This window comes from Galeopterus variegatus, unplaced genomic scaffold (assembly GCF_000696425.1).
Source record: "Galeopterus variegatus unplaced genomic scaffold, G_variegatus-3.0.2 Scaffold1694, whole genome shotgun sequence".
In the NCBI taxonomy this organism is placed as follows: Eukaryota; Metazoa; Chordata; class Mammalia; order Dermoptera; family Cynocephalidae; genus Galeopterus; species Galeopterus variegatus.
This window is the reverse complement of record NW_007727805.1, coordinates 428,923-447,730: the sequence shown is the minus strand read 5'-3', so window position 1 is coordinate 447,730 and position 18,808 is coordinate 428,923. Positions and strand designations below refer to the sequence as shown.

The window sequence follows — 18,808 nt, the reverse complement described above, 5'->3', positions numbered from 1 at the left end:
TGACTCAAACAGAGACTGGGTCTGTTTGATTAACCACAGTATCCTCATCTCCTTACTCATAGAAGGTGTTCAGCAAATATTTGCTGAATGAATAAATAAAACAAAGCTACATTATAAAAGATGTGGAAAGCCCAGAAAAGAAAATAAATCATTCATAATTCCCCCACTGTGGGTATTTTGGCTTAATTCCTTCAAGTCTTACTTCCTATGAATACGCTGTTTTATACATGCATAAACATAATGTATTATTAGATTTAGCTCTGGGATGTGTTTTTGTATTTCTCTATTAATATGAATAAAATGATGAAATGAGATGATGTGGAAATGCTTTGAAGATTGTAAAATGCTTAACAAATATCTTATTATTAGTTATAGTAATCATAGAAATGTTGATGTGAATGAGTCTGATTTGCTGAGAATACTTCAAAGCAAACAACAAATTTGCCCTTTGAAGCTGGTAATATGTTCTGTTTCCTCATCCTGCTCACCACGGGGAGTCCCTCCGCTTTACACTGGGAAGATAGAGACTTCAGGTGGGAAGAAGTCACACTCTGGGTTTCAAAGACTGTTGTTCACTTACTCTGCCTATGCAAAGCCATGTGGACACCAGAGAGATGTCCACACAGGTAATTCACAACAGCGGTGGTAGGTACTTCAACAGACCACGAAGTCATATTTGCCTTGGACAGCTAGTCAAGAATTTACCTTTAGATTGTGAAAGAGTTCACATGCACATTTATTAGTCTAACCTCTGCCTAGTTCTTTGAAGGGACGTGGGTTTACACACAGAACAGAGGGGAGGGCTGACAAAGATTCTCTCCTTGACCAAACTCTACCAGCTCCTCTGAGCCCTCTTTTCAACTAGGCCTCAATCTTGACCCATGAACACTTGAACAAACATTAACATAGTGTCTCACAGCTCAAGGCCACATCCCTAGGATGACTCTAGCCCCCCCTTAATGAACAGAGGGGAGGGCTGACAAAGATTCTCTCCTTGACCAAACTCTACCAGCTCCTCTGAGCCCTCTTTTCAACTAGGCCTCGATCTTGACCCATGAACACTTGAACAAATATTAACATAGTGTCTCACAGCTCAAGGCCACATCCCTAGGATGACTCTAGCCCCCCCTTAATGTGCCCACCTGAGAAAAGTCAAGGCTGCCAAAAGAATTCACTGTTTATTCCAGCCAGCAGCTGAAAATAAGGCCCCTGTCTCCTGATCCCTGGGGGAGGGTAGAGCCTAACTTCACTAAGTGCCAGTACAATCCCAGACAGGTTTCACATGGACCAAACCCCACCCCCTTCCTGCTGTTTTGCAATTTTTCACTTCCCTGACTCAAGCCCTTGCTGTTCCCTCTCCCCCTCCTCCACTCTGCCTTTAAAAGTCCCAGTCACCTCTGCACAAATCGAAGTTGAGTTCAGTTCACGCTGGACCCTCCTCCCTACTGCAGTAGTACATTACTGATTAAAATCTGCACTCACTACTCCAACTAGTGGCTGCCTTTGTTTATCTTTGACAGCACTCAGGAGCCCACCTAGGTTAATAGCTGGGGCTGAGGCTTACCTATGCTGCCCGTCTGTCTGCACGCCTTTACTGGATGTCCTTGTTCTCACTCTACCTGTCTCTCAAATCCCTAGCCCTGATCTTGTCCCCCTGCTGTCTGCCTCATGCCTTCTTTCTTTGTCTGGCATTTTTCTGGTTGCACCGCTTGGTTCCTGCCTTGCATACCTTTGGATAATCCCATTTCTGCTCGTACCACCTGCCTTAGTCTCTGGGGACCTGTAGAGGCCTGACTAACCTCCCAGCACCCTCTGTCCTTGCTCCAAAGCCACCAACCCACTCCCTACATGCTGCAGGGGAGGTTGACCTTGGTCTTTATCAACTGTCCAGGCACTGTGCACAGGGCAGTTTGTAAGACCTACACCATCAACGCGTCCCCAGAGATTCAAAAATAGAGCTCGCAGATTTACAACCGGTTTTTAATGCAGAATATTGCTGCATAAAATGGCTAAACAGCCATGATCAGTACTAGATGAAAGATGACGTTTGAGTCCAGGTTTAAGAACAAGCTGGCTCCTAAGTTACGTGTTTATGACACCCCTGTTCTCCCTGATTCTCCCTTTCTCTCACCCCAGAGCTGGCGCCTCTCCCTGACTTCACTCTGCCCACAGCCTCCTATAGCAAATTGCCTTCGACGAACTGGTTTAGGATTCCCTTAGAGTCATAGTCTCTCCAGCTTTTTTTATTCTAGGCAAATCAGACGACCAATATCCAGGAGATAAGAGAAAGACACAGTGTCCGTGTTTCTCCACAGTCCCGCTTTGATACTTCACCTGCTGAGAGTTTGCAAAGGTCTCCCTTCTGAGATGTAAAACCCACTTCAGAGTGAGGTGGTGCCAATCCTTCCCTCACTTACTGGCAGCGTGGATGCAGCGGTCGGGCTGGCTGGGTGGGGAGCCCATGCACGAGGGTTTGCTCCACTTAAACTCTGTGATGGGGAGTCATGCCTCCACCCTTTTTCTCTTTGTAGGCTGCTGGGAGTTGTATTAATACAAGTGATGAAACATATCAAACCCTGGTTAGCAGGTTTCCTTAGCATTTCCCTGGCTAAAAACAATGAAAGAAAAATCAACTTGCATAGAAAGTCTACTGTGATAGAATGTTCTGGAAAAGAAAAAACCCAACTAATTCAGTGAAAAGAAAATAAGCTGGGTTTCCCTTACGCCCAATTTTAGGAACCGACAGGTGGTATAGGAGAACTGGTGCAGGAGGTTGGCCAGTATCTTTCTCCATTTTCAGGGTAAAGCCTTTTACCAAGCTCAGCCCTGTTCCAACTGCCAGGGTGGATTCAGAGCCTGCCAGGAGTGGGAATCTCATTGCTCTTCCCTGGGCCTCTGCAGATGGTTGGGGTAGGCTGAGGTCCACTGATCTAAGGAGCCCAGGGAACTTACCCTCTGCTCCTGTGTGGCCACGAAGGTCTGGAACCCTGGGGCCACCCCAAAGCCCAGCTCTTGGATGAAAGGCGGCTCAGACTGACTGTGGATCTGAACTTTCACTCCTGCTTCGAACGTCGTTTCCTCTGAAAGAACAAAGATGGACAGAGCCATGGGTCAGTGACAACAATTGCTCATGGAGTCTTGGGATTGAAAAGCTCAAAGGGAAGCCAAAAAAGCCATGTGGCAGGCAGAAGAGCAGCTCCCAAAGATGTCCACGTCCTCAGCGCTGGAAACGGTGAATAGGTTACCTTATGTGGCAAGAGGGACATGGCAGATGTGATTAAGTTAGAGATGGTGAGATGGAGAGATTATCCTGAGTTATGCGGGTGAGCCTGATGTAATCACAAAGGTCCTTATAAGAGAGAGGCAGGAGGATCAGAGTCAGAGAGAGAATGCACAAATGCTATGCTGCTGGCTTTGAAGATTGAGGAAGGAGCCATGAGCCAAGGAAAGCAGGCAGCTTCCAGAAGCTGGAAAAGGCAGGAAAATGGATGCTTCCATAGAGCCTCCAAGATGAGTACAGCCCTGCCAACACCCTTGATTTTCTTGAGTCTCGTGAAGTCCATTTTAAACTTCTGACCTCCAGAATATTAAGATAACACATTTGTGTTGTTTTCAGTCACTAATTTTGTGGTGTTGATTACAGCAAAAANATTATTAGTTATAGTAATCATAGAAATGTTGATGTGAATGAGTCTGATTTGCTGAGAATACTTCAAAGCAAACAACAAATTTGCCCTTTGAAGCTGGTAATATGTTCTGTTTCCTCATCCTGCTCACCACGGGGAGTCCCTCCGCTTTACACTGGGAAGATAGAGACTTCAGGTGGGAAGAAGTCACACTCTGGGTTTCAAAGACTGTTGTTCACTTACTCTGCCTATGCAAAGCCATGTGGACACCAGAGAGATGTCCACACAGGTAATTCACAACAGCGGTGGTAGGTACTTCAACAGACCACGAAGTCATATTTGCCTTGGACAGCTAGTCAAGAATTTACCTTTAGATTGCGAAAGAGTTCACATGCACATTTATTAGTCTAACCTCTGCCTAGTTCTTTGAAGGGACGTGGGTTTACACACACAACAGAGGGGAGGGCTGACAAAGATTCTCTCCTTGACCAAACTCTACCAGCTCCTCTGAGCCCTCTTTTCAACTAGGCCTCAATCTTGACCCATGAACACTTGAACAAACATTAACATAGTGTCTCACAGCTCAAGGCCACATCCCTAGGATGACTCTAGCCCCCCCTTAATGTGCCCACCTGAGAAAAGTCAAGGCTGCCAAAAGAATTCACTGTTTATTCCAGCCAGCAGCTGAAAATAAGGCCCCTGTCTCCTGATCCCTGGGGGAGGGTAGAGCCTAACTTCACTAAGTGCCAGTACAATCCCAGACAGGTTTCACATGGACCAAACCCCACCCCCTTCCTGCTGTTTTGCAATTTTTCACTTCCCTGACTCAAGCCCTTGCTGTTCCCTCTCCCCCTCCTCCACTCTGCCTTTAAAAGTCCCAGTCACCTCTGCACAAATCGAAGTTGAGTTCAGTTCACGCTGGACCCTCCTCCCTACTGCAGTAGTACATTACTGATTAAAATCTGCACTCACTACTCCAACTAGTGGCTGCCTTTGTTTATCTTTGACAGCACTCAGGAGCCCACCTAGGTTAATAGCTGGGGCTGAGGCTTACCTATGCTGCCCGTCTGTCTGCACGCCTTTACTGGATGTCCTTGTTCTCACTCTACCTGTCTCTCAAATCCCTAGCCCTGATCTTGTCCCCCTGCTGTCTGCCTCATGCCTTCTTTCTTTGTCTGGCATTTTTCTGGTTGCACCGCTTGGTTCCTGCCTTGCATACCTTTGGATAATCCCATTTCTGCTCGTACCACCTGCCTTAGTCTCTGGGGACCTGTAGAGGCCTGACTAACCTCCCAGCACCCTCTGTCCTTGCTCCAAAGCCACCAACCCACTCCCTACATGCTGCAGGGGAGGTTGACCTTGGTCTTTATCAACTGTCCAGGCACTGTGCACAGGGCAGTTTGTAAGACCTACACCATCAACGCGTCCCCAGAGATTCAAAAATAGAGCTCGCAGATTTACAACCGGTTTTTAATGCAGAATATTGCTGCATAAAATGGCTAAACAGCCATGATCAGTACTAGATGAAAGATGACGTTTGAGTCCAGGTTTAAGAACAAGCTGGCTCCTAAGTTACGTGTTTATGACACCCCTGTTCTCCCTGATTCTCCCTTTCTCTCACCCCAGAGCTGGCGCCTCTCCCTGACTTCACTCTGCCCACAGCCTCCTATAGCAAATTGCCTTCGACGAACTGGTTTAGGATTCCCTTAGAGTCATAGTCTCTCCAGCTTTTTTTATTCTAGGCAAATCAGACGACCAATATCCAGGAGATAAGAGAAAGACACAGTGTCCGTGTTTCTCCACAGTCCCGCTTTGATACTTCACCTGCTGAGAGTTTGCAAAGGTCTCCCTTCTGAGATGTAAAACCCACTTCAGAGTGAGGTGGTGCCAATCCTTCCCTCACTTACTGGCAGCGTGGATGCAGCGGTCGGGCTGGCTGGGTGGGGAGCCCATGCACGAGGGTTTGCTCCACTTAAACTCTGTGATGGGGAGTCATGCCTCCACCCTTTTTCTCTTTGTAGGCTGCTGGGAGTTGTATTAATACAAGTGATGAAACATATCAAACCCTGGTTAGCAGGTTTCCTTAGCATTTCCCTGGCTAAAAACAATTAAAGAAAAATCAACTTGCATAGAAAGTCTACTGTGATAGAATGTTCTGGAAAAGAAAAAACCCAACTAATTCAGTGAAAAGAAAATAAGCTGGGTTTCCCTTACGCCCAATTTTAGGAACCGACAGGTGGTATAGGAGAACTGGTGCAGGAGGTTGGCCAGTATCTTTCTCCATTTTCAGGGTAAAGCCTTTTACCAAGCTCAGCCCTGTTCCAACTGCCAGGGTGGATTCAGAGCCTGCCAGGAGTGGGAATCTCATTGCTCTTCCCTGGGCCTCTGCAGATGGTTGGGGTAGGCTGAGGTCCACTGATCTAAGGAGCCCAGGGAACTTACCCTCTGCTCCTGTGTGGCCACGAAGGTCTGGAACCCTGGGGCCACCCCAAAGCCCAGCTCTTGGATGAAAGGCGGCTCAGACTGACTGTGGATCTGAACTTTCACTCCTGCTTCGAACGTCGTTTCCTCTGAAAGAACAAAGATGGACAGAGCCATGGGTCAGTGACAACAATTGCTCATGGAGTCTTGGGATTGAAAAGCTCAAAGGGAAGCCAAAAAAGCCATGTGGCAGGCAGAAGAGCAGCTCCCAAAGATGTCCACGTCCTCAGCGCTGGAAACGGTGAATAGGTTACCTTATGTGGCAAGAGGGACATGGCAGATGTGATTAAGTTAGAGATGGTGAGATGGAGAGATTATCCTGAGTTATGCGGGTGAGCCTGATGTAATCACAAAGGTCCTTATAAGAGAGAGGCAGGAGGATCAGAGTCAGAGAGAGAATGCACAAATGCTATGCTGCTGGCTTTGAAGATTGAGGAAGGAGCCATGAGCCAAGGAAAGCAGGCAGCTTCCAGAAGCTGGAAAAGGCAGGAAAATGGATGCTTCCATAGAGCCTCCAAGATGAGTACAGCCCTGCCAACACCCTTGATTTTCTTGAGTCTCGTGAAGTCCATTTTAAACTTCTGACCTCCAGAATATTAAGATAACACATTTGTGTTGTTTTCAGTCACTAATTTTGTGGTGTTGATTACAGCAAAAATGGAAAACTAATTCAGGCCTACTCCTTGCCTCAGTTGCCAAATCTGTAGAATGGGTTTATGAGACTGGGAGTCAAGTTCCTTTATTTTATTTTTTTTAATTTATTTTTTTTTTGTCTTTTTCCGTGTCCGGCAATGGATCGCAACCCTCAGTGTCGCCCCCGTACCGGACCGGGACCGGCAACGGGATCACAACCCTCGGCGTTGCTCCCGTGCCTCGCTCAGCCAGTGAGCGGGAACCGGTCTGTATGTGGGATCTGAACCCTTGGCGGGAGCGCCACCGCGCTTCCCAAGCGGCGCACTACAGCAGTGCGCCACCGGGCCGGCCCAGTTCCTTTATTTTATTTACTAACTTCTCTACTGGGCCATGAGCCAAAGGTGAGGATATCAGGAGGAGGAGAGCATGATGACACAGACGTGGAAATAAAAATGCAGGGCTTGCGTGTAGACCAACATACCCCTGATGCCACAGGAGATGCACAACTAGAAGAGAAGCTTCCCCTCTTTTTTCCTTTTCCAGGAGAGATGGCCCTTGGCTGTGGCAGGTGGCAGGGGTGGCAAAGATTGGCTCACCATCTGTGTTAGTGCTCACAGTTGGTGGAGAGTGCACTTATGGGATTGTACCAGCCTTTACCAGATCATCTCTGTCTTATCCTCTCCAAACAGCTGCAGAATGAGCTTTCCAAAATGCAAACTTGCATAACTCTCTCCCCTCATCTAAGGAACCCAGGCTCCTTAACTGGCCCCTGTTCCAGCCTTGCCCTGGGCAGCCCTCTACTTTGTAGCACTGTGTGGTTGAATCCTCTGGGGCTGCCTGGATTGGTTGCTACTGGTCCTCGTTATGCACAGATGCACATGCGTCTCCTTCTGCCTGGAATGTCCTTCTACTTTGTCCACCTGACTGTCTCCTTACTTGTTGCTGAAGATTCAGCCCCCTAGCCCCATGCAAAGCAGCTCCTTTTCTTGCTTGGTTGTATCGTCCTCATCAGCCTGCTAGAGCCTCTGCTGCACCACACGATGATCCTTCATCTGACTGTCTCCTCCACCATGCTGGAGCATCCTGAGGCCAAGTTCTGGGTTTCTCTCTGGATCTTAAAAGTCCTGCACAGAGCCAGGCATGTAGCAGGCACTTAGGGAATGCCTACTGAATGAATGAGTGGGAAATTTGTGAATCACAACTTATTCATTTATTAAAGGGCAGGGCCAATCTGGAATCCAGATCAAGGAATGTTCTAAAAGAATGTCCTAAAAGAAAAGAATGGGAGAGGATGGGTAAATGCAGGAATGAGAGAAGATTCCTGGAACAGGGGGAAAAGGGGTCAGAGGTTGGGGGTCAGGGGTCAGGTATCAGGGAGGGAGGAAGCCCTGAGTCTGTGGCTTGTGTAGGGTTTGGGGACACGCTAAAGCTGGCACAGGAGAGAAAGGCCTGGAAAGAAGGGCTGAAACCAGGATAGAAATGGGCACGACTCACGGAATGCATGGGGGCTACTGACCGAGGCAGCACAGGGGTCTGGAGCTGGGTGAGAATTCCAAGGTCAGGAAATGCATGGAAAGGAAGGCCCAGTAGGCAGATTGGGCCCAGGGGCAAGAATACGCAGGGCTTTTCTCTCTGCCACAGCTAGTGCTGCTTCTGGAATAAACTCGTACCTCTTCCGAATCCTAGCCCAGTCTGCTCATTTCTCATTAGTAGAGACACGCCAGGCCCCACTGTTCTGCCCGAACTCGCAGCATTTCTGACAGAAAGGCTTCATTTCTCATTTCTCACACACCTCCTCCTTTGAGCCTGTCTTACTGGCTATAATGTATCAGTCCAGTGGCTGACACAGGGTTTCTGGAAAAAAGAACCTCAGCTAGGATTTCTTTCAGGTATGGCTTCATGGAGCAGGAGAGAATCCCAGGCAATCTGTGGACCCTTCCCTTTCCCTCCAGCAGAGTTGATTGTTCTGTGATTTCTTTACCCAGATCACCTGTCCAAACTCCTGTCCACGTGTCCCTGCTTGCCTGCGGCTTTGTGTTGGTCTCTCCCACAGACGGTGAATTCCTCAAGAGAGGAGACCGTGTCCTATTCACCCCATTGCCCATCGTCTGGCCCAGGGCTGACCCACAGGTAGGACCTCAGTGATGGTTTCCAGATCAGGGTGGAGGACTTCAGGAGAGGGAGGACTGGATGAGAGGAGGGGGTTGAGAGGTCAGCTTTCCAGGGCTGTTTTCTAACGTCTGTCCAAGAGAGGGCTTGAGGAGAGGGCAAGAAGCCTGAAGAACGGGCTCAGATGGGGAGAAGGAGCGAGCGTGCAGTGACATTGGGATTACAGGGATGCCCATGCTGGGAGGGATCGAAAGCATGTTCAACCAGCTGTGGGAGGGAACGGCAGAGATGCCAAAACTTGTTTTTCAGAGCTAGTTGAAGCTGTGTGCCTGCGGCACAACCGAGCTTAAGACACCTTATAGCCAGTAAGTCGGGCTGAGAGGACAGACCTGCAGCTTACAGGGAGAAATAGGAAATGAAGCCTTTCGGAAATGCTGTGAGTAATGGGTGAAACGGGCCTGGTGTGCCTCTGCTAGTGAGAACTGAGCAGACCAGGCTGGGGTTCGGAAGAGGCACGAGTCTAGTGCAGAAGCAGCAGTAGCTGTGGCAGAGAGTCAAATCTTAAAGTGACCGCATGTGTTTACAAACTCCCAGCAACCAGAGGGATGAGAATGGGAAAAGGGGATGGCTAAGACTTTTGCTCTCTTTAGAACAGAATGGTCCAGTAGAACTTTCTGCCAAGATGGAAATGTTGGACACCTGTGCTGGCCAACAAGGTAGCCAGTAGCCACGAGATATGGCTAGTGGGACTGAGGAATTGAATTTTTCATTTTGTGTAATTTCAGTCAATGAAAACTTAAATTTTAAATAACCACATTTTGTGACTAGCAGCAATCTTCTAGAAGATCCAGCTATGAGCAGACCCCAGCCGTCTCAGAGCTGTCTGCAGGGGAGGCGGGGACTCTGTCATCCCGCCTTCCTAAGCAGGTGTTCTTGTGGGTCTCTTGCCAGAGTCCCTGGGTGATTTGGGTTCTGAGCAGCAGAACCGTGTGTATTCATGGTCAGAACACGACTGTGGTCCCAGATCCTCCCAGCCCTGCCTTCCCGAAACACTATTTCTATACCTCCAGGTGGAATTTGGTCTATTCCTCACTAGAACTGCCTGTGGCTTCCCTCTTTGGATTGTTCTCCAGGTTGGCAGTGACAGCAGCCCCCCTCCAGTCCCTACCCTCATACCCAGCCTCAGTTTCCTCTATTTCCTGGACATGGCACATTATGAGGTATGAGGACCCAACTTGAGAGCTGAGGTTACCAGACACAGACTGTTAGAGCCAAAGGCAACCTCAGACCATCTACCTCAGAGGGTATCAAGCTAGAATGCACATTACAATACTTCACTTTGGAGTGGAGCCCAGGAATCTGCACTTCTGGGGATTCTGATATAGGATATCTGAGGCCAACCACATTTGGGCAAACAGTGGTCTAGTCCGGGGAGGGAAGACAATGTGCCCAAGGTCACACACCACGTCAAGAGCAGAAGCCAGGTTGATGCTAGTTCTACCCCACTAGGGGTGTGGTTTATTTAGTGTGAGCTCTGGGGTTCTGATTGTGGGCTGAGGGAAGGGAACATCTGTTTGCATTGTTATAGCCCCTAAGGCCCCTAACACAGCAGCTGCACAGAGCTGAGCTCAGTAAATGTCTGTTGAATGAACTAAATGAGGAGGAAGTGGCCTCTGCTTGTGTCTGCTGTTCCCTGTTCTCCAACCAGCTGTGAGTCTGCCCAGGTTCTGGTGGACACTGGGAAACACCAGCACAGCATGACTCAGGAGGTCTTGTCCGCTCAGATGTGGGGGTGAGGGGAGCAGGCTACACACACAACCACCACCGCAACAGTAACAATAACTGGGACTGCCCTCATATTTGTAGGTCCCAGGGCAAAATAAAATGTGGAACCCCTTGTTAAAAAGTAAAAAATTTCAAGGTAGCGATTGCAGAGCGTTAAACCCAGAGTGTGGCCCTTCTGAGCATGGGACCCTGTGTGACTGCCCAATAATAGTCCAAACCTGTGCTGGATGGAATCGTACATATCTTCATATCCCTGTCATCACAAATGATTCAACAGCGAGTTCCTTCAAAAAGTACAGGCCCCTTGTGCAGAGCAGGATTTGTTTACATGTCATGAACACTAGGACTCAAAGCCCCAGGGGGAGAGAGCAGAGAGAAAAGGAAAGCTACTGTGTACCCAGTGTTAGGAGCCCTTGTTAAGTGGGAACAAGCTAAAACCCAGACAGCTTAACATGCAATATAATGCTAGATCAAGAGGAGCATGGCAAAGTGGAGTTCAACCTGCAGAAGCAAGATTCCCTAGCACTTTTCAGGAGCACGGCCATGGCCGGCACAAGGTGAGATCTGCTGGGGGTGGTGGGGAGGGTGTTTTCTGCACGTGCAGAAAGGATTCAGGAGCTCTGCGAGAGGAGACAGGCGTGATGGGCAGAATGTGTAATGGAGCAAGGAAAGTACATGGCAATAAAAGAAGCTTAGATCTTTAATCTTTGCAAATTATAGAAAACACGCTGAAGAAATAAATGCTGGAAAAAAGTAGGAAAAAAATCTTCTCTGAAAAGCTGGGAGAATTTTCTAGGCTCAGGCAGGGGATGTGCTGATACAGAGCAATCTTGTTTTGGACAAAAACTGACTTTGTAACAATGGCTAGGTGAGATGCCCTGACTCCACAGAGAGCTTGGGAGGAGAGGGTGGGAGGGAGGCCAGCCGCTGAGGGGTGTCTTGCAGTACAGAGGGCCCGGTGCAGGACAGATGCTGTTTGTACCCTCTTCCCAGTCCTTGTCCACCTTCTCTCTGCTCCGGCAGTCTGCCTGTAGGGACTGTGTGGATGGGCTCTTTTGTACTCCTGCTTCTGGTTAGGATCAGTCAATGGTGGGCCCAGGTAGGGAACTGGAGAGAGAGAGGAGTCAGGGTGGTGTGTCTAGTCTTCCAACTCTGTTTGCTGGGTCACTGTGGGCTGGCTCCATGTCACTTTGGAAGGCCACAGCTCTGGGTTGGGGGGTGGGGGAGAGCTCACCATGCTGCTCTCTCTAGGTTCTGGTACCAGCTCCTTTCCTTTTTCCCTAGGGTGGCAATGGCTTTTCCTGCTACCAGTCCCAGGACTCTGTACCATTCGGTATTGCCTCCCTAAGCCTTGCCCATGCCTTTGTGAGTAGTCCTTCATAATCTCTCCTTGCGTGACCCAATTTGAGGGTGCTGTTGAGTTCCTGCTTGGGTCCTGATTGGTAGAGCTCCCATGGGCTCTCACCTAACTTTTGAGAGATAGCAAGAGTTCCCTCTGTGGCACCATTCAGGGAAGGACAGCCATTGTGTTTGAATACTCTTAGGGATGGAGACCTCACTCCTGCAGGGGCAGCTCATGGTTTTCAAAGTTCATTCTACTAGTGTTTGAAAACTGCCAGCTTCTAGATTTTGCCCTCTGGTCCTAGTTCCACCCCTTTCACCACTCCACATCTCTTCAAGAATCTCCCCACAGACAGAGAATCCTTTTCCCAAATGAGTAAGTCAAGCATTCTGAGAGAGGCAGAAACACAGGCCTCTTCTTCCTGGAGGGCGAGAACCAAAGAGAGCCGATCACAGTTGGTGGTTAAATGCTCAGGACTCTGGGGTCAGGCAGGGCAAAGTCAAGTCCAGCTCTGTGACGTCTGGCAAGTTATTTAATGTCTTTCAGCCTCATTGTTCTCATCTGTAAAATGGGCATGAATATGATAATGGATCATTCTTTATAGGGCTGTTGTGAGGCTTAAATGAGATATTGCGTGGAAAGCCCTCTGCACAGAGTCTAGTGCTGAAGAAGAACCCAATCATTTGTAGTGTTATCATCATCATCATTTATTCAGTGTTTCTGGCTTTCTACCAGATCCAACTGGGTCAGTTGCTGTTTTACGTTCCTCTTTGCTCATGCTAGTCCCTTTAACTAGACTGGCCCTTCCTCTCATCTTCCATTTGGTTAACCTCTACCCAGCTTCACTGTTACCACCTTCTCGAAGCCTTCCCCCTACTGGGTGCCCCAATATCTGATACTCGCCATTTTCACACTTGGTCATAAGCCTCTCTCTGCATTAAGACTGGGGTACCTCTTGAGGACAGCGTCAATGTTCTGTTTATGTTTACATGCACAGGGCCTGGCATGCAGTAGGTACTCAGTTAATTCTTGTTGAATTGGACAAAAGTGCATGGCTCACCTCTGAGGCTCACAGAATCCCACTCCCCTTGTTGTGCAGATGAGTGACAGCGATGCTGACAGGCAGGCGGATTTGTCTGGGTCTCATGTTGAGTTGTGGTTACACTGGTCCACATCAGGCCTGCTGAGCCAGTTTAGGCCACCCCCCCCAGAATGGGCAGAGTGTAGGGACTTAAGGCCAGAGGCCGACAAGCTCATGGGGGCTGGGCAGGGCCAGCAAGGACTGCCCAGGACACCCCCTGAAGGGGCTTGGCTAGCATTACTGTCTGGTGTGGCTGGCATCTTCCTGGTGTCTGCTGCCCCTGACATCACAGCAGGTTGGCCACTGGGAACCTGTAAATCAAGACCCAGCTTTTGGGCCTCACTATTCCCTATGCTCAAGGAGAAAGGCCTGGGGGACCCCGGTCTGGGTTTCATCAGACACTCACGCCTGCAGTGGCTTCTCTAGCTGTGGTGGTGCTGCTCTGCATTTCTCAGGGCACTGAAAAGTGTGTAGGTGTGTATGTGAGTGTGTGTTTGTGTGTATTAGAGAGAGAGAGAGAGAGAGAGAGAGAGAGAGAGAAAGAGAAACTACTGAAATGCAGGAACATTGCTCTTATTTCTTATTATTTCCTTAAAGCATTTGCTGAGATGTGCTTTGGAGTCCACAGAAACAGAGAGAAAGACCTGCCCCTTGCGAGGCTCAGACATGGAGCTGGGTGCCATCCACCATTCCGCATTCACTCCGTCATTCACTGGACAGTTATGTGTTGAATGTCTAGTATGGGCACGTGCCACCAGTCAAGGACCAGGGGTCCAGCAGGGAGCCACGCAGAGCGTCTGTCCTCACCGAGTTCATGTTCTGGGGGGAGGCAGATAACAAGTGGGTACATGTGACACCAGGTGAATGGTGACAAGTGCTAGGAGGAGAAGTGAAGAAGGGGAGGGGGGCAGGGCTGGTGTGGCTATCTTGGATGGGAGCCAGGGAAGGCCTTTCAAGGCAATGGCATTTGGGTAGTGACCTGAATGAAGTAAGCAAGTGAGCCCTGGGAGGACCCAGGGGAAAGTGCTCCCAGTGGGGGGAAGGGCAGGTGCAAAGGCCCTGAAACAGGTCTGCGCTTGGTCTACATCAGGAACAGCAAGGAGGCCAGAGTGGCAGGGACGAGGTCAGAGCCAGTTGACCATTTCATTTACAACTCACAGTTATTGCACCCCCATTTTACAGATGGGAAAACAAAGGCTCAGAAAGGTTAGCTTGCCCTGGCCACACAAAGCGAATCCAGAATCAAGCCCTTGTCCCTCGAGCTCTAAGGCCTGTGCTCTTCGCCCTCCAGCAAGTGGCCTCGCTAAAACACTTTATGCCTTTCTAGTGTTACTTGTCACATTCTGTGGTGGGACTTTGCAGGCCAGGACCCTGAGCTACTGATCTTTGAGTCCCCTCTGGGACATGGAGAACAATATTGGCATGCACATGGTAAGCTTTGGGATTTTCACAGACTTCATCTTACTGGATCCTCCTGGCTGTCCTGAAGCAGGAGCCAGTATCTCCATTTTATTATGTATAGATTTTTAAGTTATGCTCATTTTTACAGCTGAAGAAACCAAAGCTCACAGGAAGGATAGGCCCAGAGTCTGTGATTCTTGGCTATGTAGAACTGTGGAGCTAGACGAGCCCTTGACATTTCTTTAATTCAACTAACTTTTCATCTTTCAGGTGAGAAGACTGAGGTCCACAGAGAAGAAAGTGGCCAGTGGTCACTTGGCAAGTGGCAGCTGGGCAGAGCCTGGGGTCTGGGTCTCTGGACTCCTCACCCTCTCTGCCCTTTGCCAGTTGGCTAGAAGCCACGATGATCCCAAATGACAAGCTGGTCAATTCCAAGCTAGACAGGGATGGAAGAGTAAGAGTGGCTTAATTAACAGTGGGATCAGCAGCATTTGTTCTTTCATCTCAGTTCAGGGGAAAGCTCACTGAGTGTGTGGCAGTGACAGTGACAGGGATCAGAGTCCCAGCCCTCGCCCTTGAGAGCACGGATGGAAAGGGCCTGCCAAATGCTGTCTGAGGTCAACTAGAGGCACCATCTTGGTCCCTGCTCCCCTGCTTGTACCAGAGAAATCCAAGGATGCCTAAGTCCTAGGAAGGGAGGCAGGGAAGGGCACCAAGAAAAATGGGCTCTGACATCACAGAGGCCTGGGTTTGACTTCCAGCCCCACCACTTAATAGCTGTGCTTCATCAGGCAAGTTATATTTCCTCTCTGAGCCTTAGTTTCCACTTCATTAAAACAGAGTGGGGGCTGATCTCTCAGATTACTTTTAGCTCTAAAATTCTATGAGCTGGGGGTCACGCTCAAGTCTGTTAACCTCACTGCATCTCATTTTCATCTCCTGCAAAATAGATTTAAAAAAAAATACTCTTGGCTATTCAGAACTCACATCAAATCGGAAGAGGCTGAGTTTTCTCACATCAAGTCAGAAGAGGCTAAGTTCTCTAAAGAGAGCACAAAGAATCCATGAATTGCTCTATCTAAAATTGGACCATGCGTGTCTTGTTCCCCACCCCATGCCTCCCCTTGACAGATAGGCCCAGTAAGGCAGCATACCTCGGTAAGGAAATCTGAATGCATCACAGAGACGGGCAAGCTCATGCTTGATTGCTCACAGGTGACATTTTGAGGCTAGGCAAGCTTTTGGAGGAAGAAAAATCAACATCGTGCCCCCATGCGGGATGGGCTGCAATTATGCCTGTTCTGGGTGGCAGCGTGATGCAGCAGTGTTCTCACGAGTGGCTGGGGATCCACGAGACGGTATCAAGTGGCCACAAGAGTTTGATGGAGGCTGCAAACTCCAGCCGCTTCTGCAGAGCCAGGGAGCACACTAGTTATTTTAAAGACCCTGCAGCATTCTGCGGCAAAAGTATGTTACACTTTGTTGAACTGAATATTACCGAAAGCAACTTTTAAAAAATTTTTCTTTTTTCATTTTCAAGGAACACTTGCTCTTGCTGGAAAGAATCAAGGAGGACCAAATCAGAAGATGTGGATTCAAGTCTTATTTCCAATATGCCTTAGCTGTGAGATCATGGGAAATTCAGTGTCTCAGAGACCTGCTTACCGCATCTGAGTTAATCTGTTAAATGCTTAGACCTGCCTTGGCCACATCACAGGAGTGTATGAGGACCAGGGAATAGAATGCAAGCAAAGCACCTTGTATACCAAGGGTGATGTGCCTATGTTGGGGAAGGAGATAGTTAATGTTAGTTTTGGTTTATGCAACTGAGAAGTGTGGCTACTCTTACATTTCTGCTAAATGGACTATTTGCAAAACATACATTAGTAAAGGCACCACGTGTGGAGTTGGGTCTAGCCTCATTACAGAAAGATTTATCACAAGGATTCTTTAAATAATGAGTTCTCCTAGTGCATTCAGGCTCAGAGATAAAAAATTACTTGATAACTGGGTGGGCGACTGGCGTGTGGGAAACACCACCTTTGAAAAGCCATCACGAAGTGCTGTGTCTCTAAATTATAGGGTAAGTTGGTGGATGATTAAGATTCTATTTATAAAAATTCTGTTTACACACACCGACGGTGGAAGTCAGGTACAACCAGGTGGCTGAACAGATCATGTAGATAGATTGTGATGTGATTATAGAAGTCAAAATCATCCAAAGCACTACTGGACTCAGCAACTTTCTGTTATTGAATGTCTTCTCAATCAATGAATACGATAATCACGATAGCTTTCATGTAGGGTGATGTCTGAGAAATATTTTGATGTTAAAAATACGTCCCCATCTTTCCCAGTGGTGGGAAACAGTGGTCTAAATCAGAGCTTCTTACACTGGAACGTGCACCGAGTCACCAGGGGACCCTGTTACCAATGCAGATGCAGGGTGGGCCCTGAGATTCTGCAGGTCTAACAAGCTCCCAGGTCATGCTGCTGCTGCTGCTCGGGGGACCACACCTGGAGGCACAGGACTCCCAGGAGAACAGCTATGCTGTACAGAACACATTGGCCCTTGGTGATCTGGCTTCTTCCTACCTCTCCAGCATCCGGTCTCCTCCTTAGATCCAGCTGCCCCAGCCCACCCTGGCCATTCTTGGCCTTGTTTCTCATCTCCCTCCCTCTGCTTGGGACCTCAGCTCCCTGTGACCCCACATCCTCTTCTAACTCCCGCACACTGCCCAGCAACCCTGCTAACAGGCCTGAGACTCGGGCCACAGGCCAGCTCCTCTCTGAAGCCTCCCTTGAGATACTCTTCTCCCTTCTAGAACCGACTATCCCCTCCTTCGTTTTCCATCTATCCCTTATCTATCATGGCACTTGATGACACTTAATTGTTTACATCTTCCCTGACCAGACTGCAAATGCCTGGCACTCTTTAGGCACTTTATATAAAACTGTTGGATGATGAATTGCCATCTACTAAACAAAAGGGGCCTTTGAGATACTCCCTAGATTGTAACTCTTTAAAAACCTGGCCTGGCCCCTTCACCTGTATCACTGGAGTGCCTGGCACATAGTAGTCACTCAACAGAGATTTATTCAATAGGGGACATGAGCTCTGAGGGTGGGTGTGTTTCATCTGCTTCCTAGATGTTCTCCTTGGACCATTGCCTGACTGGCTGGGAGTTTTAACTAGATCACAAAGCACTTAGCATGTGCATTACTCAGGTCTTCCCAGAATGGTAAAAGTCAGGCTGCTTCTGGCTGCTTAATGGATGCCTGCCTCCAATGGTGCTCCTGATTTACAGCATCATTTCTCCAGAGTCCTCAGGCACCTGTGGAGACCCCCATCCCGCATATAGGTCCACTCTGAGAGTGAGCTGAGCATCTCAGCTCAGAATTCAGTCCAGAGGCTGCTCCTCTCATTCTGGGGAGGTTCTCAGGACCTGGCACCATGACAAGAGTTTTTCGTGGGAGCAGAGATGCCAGAGAAACCATAGCAACCAGCAGCATCCACTCTTGCTATGTCCCATTCGTAATGGGGGATAGGAAACGTGCTACACTTGATAGTTGCTCAGGCCTTCCAGCTAAGCTGAAAATTTATAATTATTTTAAATTTAATTTTTATTTTTTATCAAAGCAATATATGTACATAACTTAAACAGCCAAATGGTATTGCAGGACTTCTAATGAAAAACAACAGATTCCTGCTCCACCTCTCCCTACCCCGAGTCCCATTCCTGAGAGGCAATGACTCTCAACTGTTTTAGCTGTTTCTTCTGGTATTTACTGTCATATTTCTATGAACATCCACTGCTTGACAGTTATCTCTTGGTTTTAAAAAATTGTAGAGATGAGTGTTATCTACTGAATTCCAACCACGGGAGATGAGGATGCAGGCTTTCTAGATAAAGTTTCCTTCCCAACATGTTTCCTTTCCTTTCACCCTCCAAATCTAGGCAGAGTTTATGATATTTTGGTTAAACCAGTATCCAGTTTTTACCTACCTATGACTCTGTTAATGTCACAGACCAGCCCTGTAGTGCACAATTCGTTTGATCTCTTTCTTGTGAAGCTACTTTCTTTTTCCTGATTTGTTTCGTTCTGCCTTGCTTTTTGTTCGTTGGTTCGTTTGGCTTGCTAGGTATGCAGCACTAGAAGTCCCAGTCTTGATGGCGGAGCTGTAAAATGCCTCTCCGCACAGCCAGGCCACAGGGCCACCCCTTCTGGAGCCACCATCTTCCTGCTCCGATCTGGACTGACTGCTCTAGACCTCCTGCTCAAATGACTGTGATCCCGGTTCCTCTCTTTTTTTTTTTTTGTCTCGTTTTTTTTTGAGACCGGCCACAC

The 18,808-nt window shown here is 48.4% G+C and overlaps 1 protein-coding gene across 1 annotated transcript in view; it reads right to left on the bottom strand.

The window, feature by feature from the left end:
- The window catches only part of ASIC2 (acid-sensing (proton-gated) ion channel 2), a 289,508-nt gene that overhangs the window by 71,681 nt on the left and 199,019 nt on the right, over positions 1-18,808 (bottom strand). Inside the window, exon 4 of the mRNA XM_008578482.1 lies at positions 6,069-6,196. Within this exon, the coding sequence (XP_008576704.1) occupies positions 6,069-6,196 (128 nt within the window). The remainder of the gene's footprint in view (positions 1-6,068; positions 6,197-18,808) is intronic.